The 12,663-nt window shown below is 50.1% G+C and overlaps 1 protein-coding gene across 1 annotated transcript; it reads right to left on the reverse strand.

Moving 5' to 3' along the window:
• Positions 1 to 616: 616 nt before the first annotated feature.
• On the reverse strand, positions 617 to 12,446 carry LOC106602138 (protocadherin-18). Its single transcript, XM_045723106.1, is given in 7 exon segments — positions 617 to 1,276; positions 1,279 to 1,431; positions 7,858 to 7,903; positions 8,018 to 8,052; positions 8,055 to 8,146; positions 8,608 to 8,696; positions 9,413 to 12,446. Coding segments are annotated over 7 exon segments (3,540 nt in total). The 5' UTR covers positions 11,909 to 12,446; the 3' UTR covers positions 617 to 647.
• Between the last annotated feature and the right edge of the window lie 217 nt (positions 12,447 to 12,663).

The raw sequence follows: 12,663 nt of genomic DNA on the forward strand, positions 1-12,663 counted from the left end.
GAGAGAGTATAAAAGTGTGTATTTTTAAAATACAAAGGGGTTTGTACATGCACAATGTACACCACAGTTATTAAAGTTCACATGACAAGGAGACATATGACAAAACATTTTGAGGGCATCTCTTTTCACAGTAACGTGGGCTGTACATTATAAATGCAAACACTGTTCATAGTAATATCTCTCATAGTTCTTTCACATTGTTATAAACATGAAGGAGTTTAGAATATTGTCTCTGGGCGTTGGTTCAAGCCTTGTTGATCTGTGGCCCAACCACAACGTCCAAACAACATTGAAACGTCTCACCAACGTTTAAATAACGTCTTAAGATCCCAGAAAAACCATCAGTGCTATAGGATCAGTTCATTTCCTGTTTACTGGTCCTTGGTCTCTCATTGGGCACAGAGAAGACCTATGGAACAGTCAGTAGCATGACTTCAGTTTGAACGGTCACTAAGTGTTTCTCCTAACTCTCTAGCTCTGACCAAATATGGACAAGGACTCTTAAGACTTGTTAGTTTATAGGGTGTCCAAAAGAGCATTTCTCCGCTATCTCTCCCTTCCCTTCTCTCTGTCTCTCTCCTCCCTCCCTCCCCCTCCCTCTCCCTCCCTCTCTCTCTCTTTCTCTCCCTCTCTCTCTCCGTTTCTCTCTAGGTCTGCCTGACGTCCTGCAGTAGTTTATTAATCTCGGTGACCAACTCACTAGCGTCCATCATGTCATCGTGGCTGTCACTGCGCTGCTTCCCCCCCAGGAACCCCATCCCTAGCATACTCTCCAGCTCATCCTCCTCATAGTTTTCTGGGATCTCCTCCATGGCAGGCAGCCATCTTAGGTGTGGCGGCTGATTGGAGGAGGAAGAGGAGGTGGACGAGGCGGCCATGTTGGTGAGGTTGTTGGTGTTGTGACCTGATGGGCTTTGGCCAACAGCGCCGCCTCCGGGGTTGAGATAGTGGGTGTTAGCCGCCCACGCCGCCACGCCCGCCGGGTAGGAGGCGGGGCCTTTGGTGTTGTTGCCGCCCGGTAACAGCACCTTGGCGTGGCCACCCTTTCCACTTACTCTTTCCGTTGCCGCGGCAGCGACGTTGTTTTCGTTGCACTCGGCGTACGAGTCCAGTGACGGCGGGAGCAGGCGCTGGAAGATTCCGTTCATCTCCGAAAGCAAGGAACTCCCTTCACTGACCCCTCCCTCCTCAGAACTCCCAGACTCCTTCCCGAAGGTGGAGAAGCTCTTCCTGCGCTCCGAGGAGTCGATGGAAGCCTGGTCGTCATCGAGGAGGTGGGGGGCTGGTTAGAGGACTCCTCCCCTGGGATAAACATGTTGCTGCGGTAGTCAGAGGAGGAGGCCGGGGAGGACAGGGAGAGGGCCAGGGGAGGCATCCAGCACTGGTCAGAATGGCCCAACACACGACACTCCTCAGTGCATAGGCGCATAGCTAGGGAAAGAGAAGGGAGAGGGTTAATGTTGTGTTTGGTACACAGGTTCATAGCTACAGAAAGAGAAGGGAGAGGGTTAATGTTGTGTTTGGTACACAGGTTCATAGCTAGAGAAAGAGAAGGGAGAGGGTTAATGTTGTGTTTGGTACACAGGTTCATAGCTACAGAAAGAGAAGGGAGAGGGTTAACGTTGTGTTTGGTACACAGGTCCATAGCTAGAGAAAGAGAAGGGAGAGGGTTAATGTTGTGTTTGGTACACAGGTTCATAGCTAGAGAAAGAGAAGGGAGAGGGTTAATGTTGTGTTTGGTACACAGGTTCATAGCTAGAGAAAGAGAAGGGAGAGGGTTAATGTTGTGTTTGGTTCACAGGTTCATAGCTAGAGAAAGAGAAGGGAGAGGGTTAATGTTGTGTTTGGTACACAGGTTCATAGCTAGAGAAAGAGAAGGGAGAGGGTTAATGTTGTGTTTGGTACACAGGTTCATAGCTAGAGAAAGAGAAGGGAGAGGGTTAATGTTGTGTTTGGTACACAGGTTCATAGCTAGAGAAAGAGAAGGGAGAGGGTTAATGTTGTGTTTGGTACACAGGTTCATAGCTAGAGAAAGAGAAGGGAGAGGGTTAATGTTGTGTTTGGTACACAGGTTCATAGCTAGAGAAAGAGAAGGGAGAGGGTTAACGTTGTGTTCGGTACACAGGTTCATAGCTAGAGAAAGAGAAGAATGAGAAGGGGAGACAGAAGAGAGACACAGAGATTGGTGACAAATAACATGTTTGGTTTGACATTGATTAAACGGTGTCATGGCTCGGTACAGGAGAGAGCAGAGAGAAGACACAGTGTCAAGGTGTATGATTGGCATTGATATGCAGTAGCCTACATAACTGTTGTCTGTCGACACTACTCAGTACACAGACTGCTAGCTGGAAAACACAGTCTACATGTTTTATCTGGTTACACATTGAGGACACAGTCCCATACTTATGGGAGAGAGGAGACCAGGGACATTGATAAAAATGGATGGTTGTTAACTGATGCCTGTCGAATCCCTCTGTTGCCTGTCTAACCCTGTACCTCTCTGTCTAGTCCTGTACCTCTCTGTCTAGTCCTGTACCTCTCTGTCTAGTCCTGTACCTCTCTGTCTAGTCCTGTACCTCTCTGTCTAGTCCTGTACCTCTCTGTCTAGTCCTGTACCTCTCTGTCTAACCCTGTACCTCTCTGTCTAACCCTGTACCTCTCTGTCTAGTCTTGTACCTCTCTGTCTAGCCCTGTACCTCTCTGTCTAGTCCTGTACCTCTCTGTCTAACCATGTACCTCTCTGTCTAGTCCTGTACCTCTCTGTCTAGTCCTGCAACTCTCTGTCTAACCCTGTACCTCTCTGTCTAACCATGTACCTCTCTGTCTAGTCCTGTACCTCTCTGTCTAGTCCTGTACCTCTCTGTCTAACCATGTACCTCTCTGTCTAGTCCTGTACCTCTCTGTCTAACCATGTACCTCTCTGTCTAGTCCTGTACCTCTCTGTCTAGTCCTGTACCTCTCTGTCTAACCCTGTACCTCTCTGTCTAACCCTGTACCTCTCTGTCTAGTCCTGTACCTCTCTGTCTAACCCTGTACCTCTCGTTCTAGTCCTGTACCTCTCTGTCTAACCCTGTACCTCTCTGTCTAACCCTGTACCTCTCTGTCTAGTCCTGTACCTCTCTGTCTAGTCCTGTACCTCTCTGTCTAACCCTGTACCTCTCTGTCTAACCCTGTAACTGTCTGTCTAACCCTGTACCTCTCTGTCTAGTCCTGTACCTCTCTGTCTAGTCCTGTCCTCTCTGTCTAACCATGTACCTCTCTGTCTAGTCCTGTGCCTCTCTGTCTAACCCTGTACCTCTCTGTCCAGTCCTGTACCTCTCTGTCTAGTCCTGTACCTCTCTGTCTAGTCTTGTACCTCTCTGTCTAACCCCGTACCTCTCTGTCTAGCCCCGTACCTCTCTGTCTAGCCCTGTACCTCTCTGTCTAGCCCTGTACCTCTCTGTCTAGTCCTGTACCTCTCTGTCTAGTCCTGTACCTCTCTGTCTAACCCTGTACCTCTCTGTCTAACCCTGTACCTCTCTGTCTAGTCCTGTACCTCTCTGTCTAGCCCTGTACCTCTCTGTCTAACCCTGTACCTCTCTGTCTAGCCCTGTACCTCTCTGTCTAACCCTGTACCTCTCTGTCTAGCCCTGTACCTCTCTGTCTAGCCCTGTACCTCTCTGTCTAACCCTGTACCTCTCTGTCTAGCCCTGTACCTCTCTGTCTAGCCCCGTACCTCTCTGTCTAGTCCTGTACCTCTCTGTCTAACCCTGTACCTCTCTGTCTAGTCCTGTACCTCTCTGTCTAACCCTGTACCTCTCTGTCTAGTCCTGTACCTCTCTGTCTAGTCCTGTACCTCTCTGTCTAGTCCTGTACCTCTCTGTCTAACCATGTACCTCTCTGTCTAACCCCGTACCTCTTTGTCTAGTCCTGTACCTCTCTGTCTAGTCCTGTACCTCTCTGTCTAGTCGTGTACCTCTCTGTCTAGTCGTGTACCTCTCTGTCTAGTCCTGTACCTCTCTGTCTAACCCTGTACCTCTCTGTCTAACCATGTACCTCTCTGTCTAGTCCTGTACCTCTCTGTCTAGTCCTGTACCTTTCTGTCTAACCCTGTACCTCTCTGTCTAACCCTGTACCTCTCTGTCTAACCCTGTACCTCTCTGTCTAACCATGTACCTCTCTGTCTAACCCCGTACCTCTCTGTCTAGTCCTGTACCTCTCTGTCTAACCCCGTACCTCTCTGTCTAGTCCTGTACCTCTCTGTCTAGTCCTGTACCTCTCTGTCTAACCCCGTACCTCTCTGTCTAGTCTTGTACCTCTCTGTCTAGTCCTGTACCTCTCTGTCTAACCCTGTACCTCTCTGTCTAAGCCTGTACCTCTCTGTCTAACCCTGTACCTCTCTGTCTAGTCCTGTACCTCTCTGTCTAACCATGTACCTCTCTGTCTAGTCCTGTACCTCTCTGCCTAGTCCTGTACCTCTCTGTCTAGTCTTGTACCTCTCTGTCTAACCCTGTACCTCTCTGTCTAACCCTGTACCTCTCTGTCTAACCATGTACCTCTCTGTCTAGTCCTGTACCTCTCTGTCTAGTCCTGTACCTCTCTGTCTAGTCTTGTACCTCTCTGTCTAGTCATGTACCTCTCTGTCTAGTCCTGTGCCTCTCTGTCTAACCATGTACCTCTCTGTCTAACCCCGTACCTCTCTGTCTAACCCCGTACCTCTCTGTCTAACCCTGTACCTCTCTGTCTAGTCCTGTACCTCTCTGTCTAACCCTGTACCTCTCTGTCTAACCCTGTACCTCTCTGTCTAACCCTGTACCTCTCTGTCTAACCCTGTACCTCTCTGTCTAGTCCTGTACCTCTCTGTCTAGTCCTGTACCTCTCTGTCTAACCCTGTACCTCTCTGTCTAACCCCGTACCTCTCTGTCTAGTCCTGTACCTCTCTGTCTAACCCCGTACCTCTCTGTCTAGTCCTGTACCTCTCTGTCTAACCCTGTACCTCTCTGTCTAGTCCTGTACCTCTCTGTCTAACCCTGTACCTCTCTGTCTAACCCTGTACCTCTCTGTCTAAACCTGTACCTCTCTGTCTAACCCTGTACCTCTCTGTCTAGTCCTGTACCTCTCTGTCTAGTTCTGTACCTCTCTGTCTAACCATGTACCTCTCTGTCTAACCCTGTACCTCTCTGTCTAACCATGTACCTCTCTGTCTAGTCCTGTACCTCTCTGTCTAGTCATGTACCTCTCTGTCTAGTCCTGTACCTCTCTGTCTAACCATGTACCTCTCTGTCTAACCCTGTACCTCTCTGTCTAGTCCTGTACATCTCTGTCTAACCTTGTACCTCTCTGTCTAACCATGTACCTCTCTGTCTAACCCCGTACCTTTCTGTCTAGTCCTGTACCTCTCTGTCTAACCATGTACCTCTCTGTCTAGTCCTGTACCTCTCTGTCTAGTCCTGTACCTCTCTGTCTAACCCTGTGCCTCTCTGTCTAACCCTGTACCTCTCTGTCTAACCCTGTACCTCTCTGTCTAACCCTGTATCTCCCTGTCTAACCATGTACCTCTGTTGCCTGTCTTACCTTATCCCTCTGTTGTCTGTCTAACCCTGTCCCTCTTTTACCTGTCTAATCCTTTCTCTCTGTTGACTGTCTAGTCATGTCCCTCGGTTGCCTGTCCAATTTTGTCAATCTGTTGTCTGTCTAACCCTGTCCCTCAGTTGCCTGTCTAACCCTGTCCCTCAGTTGCCTGTCTAACCCTGTCCCTCAGTTGCCTGTCTAACCCTGTCCCTCTGTTGCCTGTCTAACACTTTCCCTCATGTCACTCTCTGTAAACTCTAGATATCGGAACCAACTATTTTTTTGAGAAAGATAGATGTTGTTTTGGTATCGAAAAGGTCAACCGATTTTTACTGGGATGAGTGACAAAGTAAACAAATTAAATCACTCCATTCAATCAGGCTCAAAAACAGTTAATCCCCCTCTTTCAATCCCTCCCTCCCTAGCTCCATCCTTCTCCGCTCCCTCCCCCCTCCCTCCCTAGCTCCATCCTTCTCCCCTCCCCCCTCACTCCCTCCATCTCCCCTCCCTCCCTCCTTCCCTAGCTCCATCCTTCTCCCCTCCCCCCTCACTCCCTCCATCTCCCCTCCCTTCCTCCTTCCCTAGCTCCATCCTTCTCCGCTCCCTCCCTCACTCCCTCCATCTCCCCTCCCTAGCTCCATCCTTCTCCGCTCCCTCCCTCCATCTCCCCTCCCTCCCTCCTTCCCTAGCTCCATCCTTCTCCGCTCTCCATCTCCCCTCCTCCTTCCCTAGCTCCATCCTTCTCCGCTCCCTCCCTCCATCTCCCCTCCCTCCCTCCTTCCCTAGCTCCATCCTTCTCCGCTCCTCCATCTCCCCTCCTCCTCCCTAGCTCCATCCTTCTCCGCTCCCTCCCTCCATCTCCCCTCCTTCCCTAGCTCCATCCTTCTCCGCTCCCTCCCTCCATCTCCCTCCCTCTCCCAGCTCCATCCTTCTCCGCTCCCTCCCTCCATCTCCCCTCCCTCCTTCCCTAGCTCCATCCTTCTCCGCTCCCTCCCTCACTCCCTCCATCCCTAACTCCATCCTTCTCCCCTCCCCCTCACTCCCTCCATCTCCCCTCCCCCTCCTTCCCCTAGCTCCATCATTCTCCCCTCCCCCTCACTCCCTCCATCTAGCCTTCTTCCTCTCCTCTGCCATCTCTCCTTCTTCCCTCCCTCCTCCACCTCTCCTTCTTCCCTCCCTCCTCCATCTCTCCTTATTCCCTCCCTCCTCCATATCTCCTTCTCCTCTCCCTCCTCCATCTCTCCTTCTTCCCTCCCTCCTTCATCTCGCCATAAAGAGAAGAATAACAGACAGATGAGAAGAGACAGAAGAGAGAGAAGAGACAGAAGAGAGAGAAGAGGAGAGACTGTGGCTCTCAGGGGGGAGAACAACATCATTTTAAAAGCAATTACTGTGAATTCTCCTCAGCACAGACATGAAAGGGCCGGGCTGTCACTCAAACAGCCGACACAGACACACGCGTATACACCACACACACACACACACACACACACACACACACACACACACACACACACACACACACACACACACACACACACACACACACACACACACACACCCGACACAGTGACAGACAGAGAGAGTCACAGTCTAAATCAGGGAGGCGTTTACCGACACGACTCTATCTGAGGGCCAGATATCAGGAGGGTGGTAATGGAGGAAAATGTCTGCCTGATAAAACCCCTGGAAATTAAAGGTTGTGGGGGAAGAATAGAGCTGAAGCACAATTGTGCTACTGAGTGAATGGGCTGTTACATAATGGTGGATGTGTCCCAAATCAAACCCTATTCCCTATATATTGCACCATTTTTGAGCACACTACATAGGGAAAGTAGTGCACTATTAAGAAAATAGGGTGCCATTTGGGAGTCAGCCATAAAATGTGGTGTTACAAATCAGCTTTTGACTATTCAGGTGAGACGTGTATTGTTGAAGCAAGCATGGGGAAGATTGGAAAATGTGGTGAGCAGCTGTCCATGGTGCTGAACTGAATAGATGATTTATTAGTGCTGGGGAGGACCTGGTGTGAGCAGCCTAGTGTGCTGTGTATGACGGTGAGTATCACTGTGTCATTTTATATATCTAGTGAAAACAGGACTGTCTTACTGTAGCGGGTGATGTCACCTGGCTTGGTTTTTCTATTCCGTGACATCACTGCCCTGCACCCAAAGACTTTTACACAAAGAGTATAAAGCTAGTTTCTTGGACACGGAAGCCAAGTCTTTTGTTTGTGTCTGTAAACTGGCCCATGGAAATGACGGCAATTGTAAGATGGCTGTCTCATGTCTCTATGTAACTGACCTGGGTGTAGTCTGTGGAGCATGTCCAGGTGGTAGAGCTCAACTGGCTCAAAAGCACTATAGTCTATCCTGCCTCTACCAAGATGGCTGTCTCATGTCTCTATGTAACTGACCTGGGTGTAGTCTGTGGAGCATGTCCAGGTGGTAGAGCTCAGAGAAGCCGAGAAGCCGTCCCCCAGCAGACGGTCGATGGGGACTCTCGTCCCATGTCATAGTCGCTGTCCCCCGCATCGCTGTCCCCACGACCACTGTCCTTCAAGCTGAACTTGTCCATGTCCTGCAATGCATACCTAGAGAGAGAGAGAGAGAGAGAGAGAGAGAGAGAGAGAGAGAGAGAGAGAGAGAGAGAGAGAGAGAGAGAGAGAGAGAGAGAGAGAGGTGAAAATACAGTTGAGTTAATGAAAATGAATGTAGTCGGTGTTTCTTTGTGGTAAAAGCTGTTGTAGCCGTCCTATAATGCTCACCATAGATAGGTAGACAGAACTACAAAACAAGCATTTCACAACACTACAGTTGAAACGTAGACACGTGATCCACATACTTTTGGATTGAATGATATTGATATGATTCAAACTCAAAACATGATAAACAAAAGAGCCATCTTAGAAAAAGGGCCAAAGAAATATAGATCCATACTGTCATTCTGTATGTTGTTACTGATGCTACTAATGAAAAGCGTGGTGGACACAAGGGAATTGAACAACTCAAAAGAGAAAAACGTTACAATATTTTGGGGGAATGCTGTGTTTACCTGTAGCTTCTGGAGTATTTGTTGCCACGGAAACAGGGTCTAGGCTGGTACTGGCCCTGATGGAGCATGGACAGAAGCTGTGAGACTTGCTATATCCAAAATAAACAAATGAAAATAACAGAAAAAGGAGGATGAATAACAGAACGGATGGAAACAGACGACAGGGAAAAAAGACGACAACAATTTGAAGAACAAAACAAGATGGACGACACACGGTGATTCTGATGGTGGTGACACACGGAGGAGGGTGAGGAGACAAATATGATGATTCCAAAATGGATGACAGAAAGTGGATGAGAGAAATAACAATGGGGTGTGGGTGGGTGACGGGGCTAAATCAACATGGATAGGAGTGAATAACGGTCATATAATGGCTTGAGGGTGAAGACTCAAAGACAAACTGGCTCCATGATTATATCTGGAATCATTTCTACTAGTTTTAAATGGACAGTCATTTCACTATTGATTTACTGACAGTCAGGAACTGTTTACCAAGAGGCTAGGACTTATGACGGATTATTCAATAATGGTGGAGGGGAGTGTAGGTGTGTGTGTGTGTGTGTGTGTGTGTGAGGGAGAGAGAGAGAGACAGAGAGAGAGAGAGAGAGAAGAGAGAGAGAGAGAGAGAGAGAGAGAGAGAGAGAGAGAGAGAGACAGAGAGAGAGAGAGAGAGAGAGAGAGAGAGAGAGAGAGAGAGAGAGAGAGAGAGAGAGAGAGAGAGAGAGAGAGAGAGAGAGAGAGAGAGAGAGAGAGAGAGAGAGAGAGAGAGAGAGAGAGGTGAGTTGTGTGTTCTGTAGTATCTCACCTCGACTGGTGGCGTTGCGTGGGCCAACTCCAGGGCGAAGCTCTCCGGGATATGATTGGACGATATCGTCACCAGGCTATTCAGTGATTGGTGGCTGTGGTGGCTCTGCCGGCTTCCCATTGGCGCCCGGTCCATGGGGGGCGTGGCCGAGGGTGAGCGGTGGTGCGCTCTGATTGGTAGAGTCCCATTCACCGTGGGAACAAGTGTGATGTCACCCTTGTGGATCTGCCGTGACGGTTTCTTAGGGTGGTGCTGGTGGTTGGTCTCTGCCACCCTGCAGTTGTACGACTTCCTGTTATCTTTCTTTTCTCGGTTGCAGCGGGCAGCGAACATGACCATGATGACCAGGAGCATAGCGCAGATGGCCCCCAGGGACATGATGATGATGAGGGAGGCGTCAAGCGGCGTCTCCCCCTGGTCCAGCACCTGCACGTGGCCCTCCATGTTCTCATAGAGGCTGATCTTTAGGACGGCCTTGGTGGTCTGGGGCAAGGAACCGTGGTCACTGACCAGGACGGTGAGCTCCGCAAACTCGCGGGGGAACGCGTGGAGGCTAACGTTGGCGCTGATCTCGCACGTTCTAGGATCCATAGAGAAGAAGCCTTCCTCGTTGCCGGCAGTGATTGAACATGTGAGTTCTGCGTTGACGCCGGTGTCTCGGTCGGTTGCCCTGACGACCGTAACCAGGCCACCGGCCTCGGTGTACTTGGAGATGGGGACGTCGGCCGTGAGGTTCCAGAGCTGCGGAACCACGATGACCGGCGGGTTGTCGTTTTCGTCCAGGATCGTCAGGACGACGGTGGCGTTGCTCAGCAACGAGGGTTCCCCGGCGTCCTTGGCCTGGACTACGAAGGATATCCGGCTGACGTCCTCGCGGTCGAACGTGCGGAGGGCGTAAACAGCGCCGTTGGACGGGTCGATGGTGACAAAGGTGGAGATAGAGCTCCCGTGAACGGTGTTCTCCACCAGGAAGTAGCTCACCTGGCTGTTGGCATCCAGGTCGGGGTCGGTTGCCAATAATGACGTCAGGTAGGCACCAGGGGCATTGTTCTCTGATCTGAATACCTCATAGCGTCCCTTCTGGAAGCGCGGAGCGTTGTCGTTTTCATCCAGCACGTGCACGGTGAAGTGCTTGATGGTGGAGAGGCTGGGCGTGCCGCGGTCCTCGGCGATGACCGTCAAGCTGAACTCTGACCTCTTCTCCCGATCCAGCGAGACGTTAGTGAGGATCATGTAGTTGTTCTCGTACGTCTTCTGCAGTTTAAAACTCCCCTGGCCATGGAGTTTACACACAACCTCTCCATTGAGAGCGGAATCTAGGTCCTCCACTCTTACTAAGGCCACGAAGGAATCCAATGGAGCGGCCTCTGAGATATAGGCCGCGTCCTCTTTGCCTCTGTCCCCTTGGGACATCAGATTGATGCTGATGTCTGGTTTGTTGTCGTTTATGTCCACTACCTTGATGAAGATCTTGCAGTGTGCTGGCATGGAGTTGGGCCCCATATCCTGGGCTTGGACATCGATGTCATATGATGTTGCGCTTTCAAAGTCCACGCGCTTCATGAGCGTCAGGTGGCCGTTATCCGAGTTGATCTTGAACGTTTCCACGATTTTCGGGGACACGTGACTGCTAAAGGAGTAGATGATTTTGGCGTTGGTTCCGTCGTCTGCATCAGTTGCATTCAGATCAATAAGAAGAGATCCAACAGGTGAATTCTCCAATAGATGTATCACATATGAAGACTGTTCGAAAATAGGACTGTTGTCGTTTGAATCTGCCACGCTAATTCTGAGGAGAGTAGAACCGGTTTTAGGGGGAACGCCCTTATCCGAGGCCGTCAGCTGAAGTTCATAACCCGGCTGCATCTCCCTGTCGAGCTCCCTAAGCACCACCAACTCCGAGTACTTTGCCCCGTCCGTTCTGCTCTGAATGTCAATCTTGAAGTAGTTGTTGGGCTCGAGGGAGTAAGTATCGAGGGAGTTCTCCCCGACGTCGGGGTCACTCGCGCTGTCCAGGGGAATGCGCGCCCCCACTGCCGCGCTCTCGGAGATCTCGATGGGGATTACGGCGCGGGCGAACTGGGGCTCGTTATCATTAATGTCCAACACTTCCACCTCGACGTGGAAGAGCTGCAAGTGTTCTGTTGGAAGAGTCAGAACGTCGAATTCAATGGAACAGTTGAGGTTCTTCTCGCAGAGCTTCTCTCTGTCTATTTTGGAACGGATGCTGATCTCTCCGTCCTGCTCGCGCACGGATAGGAAAGACGTGCTACCTCTCTGCATGGCTCGGAAGCGCAAAGACACAGAACTTGGAAGTTTGACTAAAACATCTGCCACGTCATCTTTAAGCCTTGCAATAACAGTCCCCACCTTCTGTTCCTCGTAAACTTGATATTTTAATGTTTTACCTGTGACGTTTTGCGTGGCCAGTGCCATAACGGCGAGAAGTATCCATATTCGGATATAAAATACGCAGATTATTTTACCAGGTTCCATCTTTGAAGTAATCCCTTTGGGTGATTCTGAAAGTAATTCCAAAATAGCTCCTTTAAGCAGCCAGTACTGATTCCGTTATTGTAGCCTAATGAACTTAACGAATCCACTGCGCCCCGACGACAGTCATTAGGCTAATTGCAGCGCATTCTCCAAAGGCTAGATATCCCCATTTAAACACGTTTGAGCATTAAAAAAGCAGGTTGCGTTCCGCAGTCATTTCTACTAGAAAACACAACATCCAAAGATTCCACGCATACAAATCTGTTGCGCGAGTCTCAGAGTAGACTCCTATAGAGCACCGCTTAAATCTGTGCTTCTCTCTTTGTGCGGTGCCGTGCTCTCTCTCTCGCTCTCTCTCTCCGTCTGATGGCTCCCCCAAAATAGCCCTCCTCAATCTAACCAGCCCAACAACGGAACAGCGGCCCCTTTCTCTTCTCCCCAGCAAGACAAAATGCTTCCTAAATAAAATGCTAACCCGGTGACCACTCAAAACTGAGGCGAGGGGAGAGGGGAGAGAAAGAGGGAGGGGAGGAGAGATCGAGACGGGGCAAACTCCACCCTCTCGGGTTCTTCATCCACTTTCTTTCTTCACTTTCACCCATGAGAAGAGGAGAGAGAGAGAGAGAGAGAGAGAGAGAGAGAGAGCGAGAGAGAGCATGCCTCAACAATAGGGAAGGGTAAAATAACTCAAGAGGAACTTTCATTGGTGACGTTTTCCCGGTTATATGTTTTGGTAGTCGCCGTTAGAAGACGTC

The sequence above is a fragment of the Salmo salar genome, chromosome ssa08, assembly GCF_905237065.1.
Source record: "Salmo salar chromosome ssa08, Ssal_v3.1, whole genome shotgun sequence".
NCBI classification, from domain to species: domain Eukaryota; kingdom Metazoa; phylum Chordata; class Actinopteri; order Salmoniformes; family Salmonidae; genus Salmo; species Salmo salar.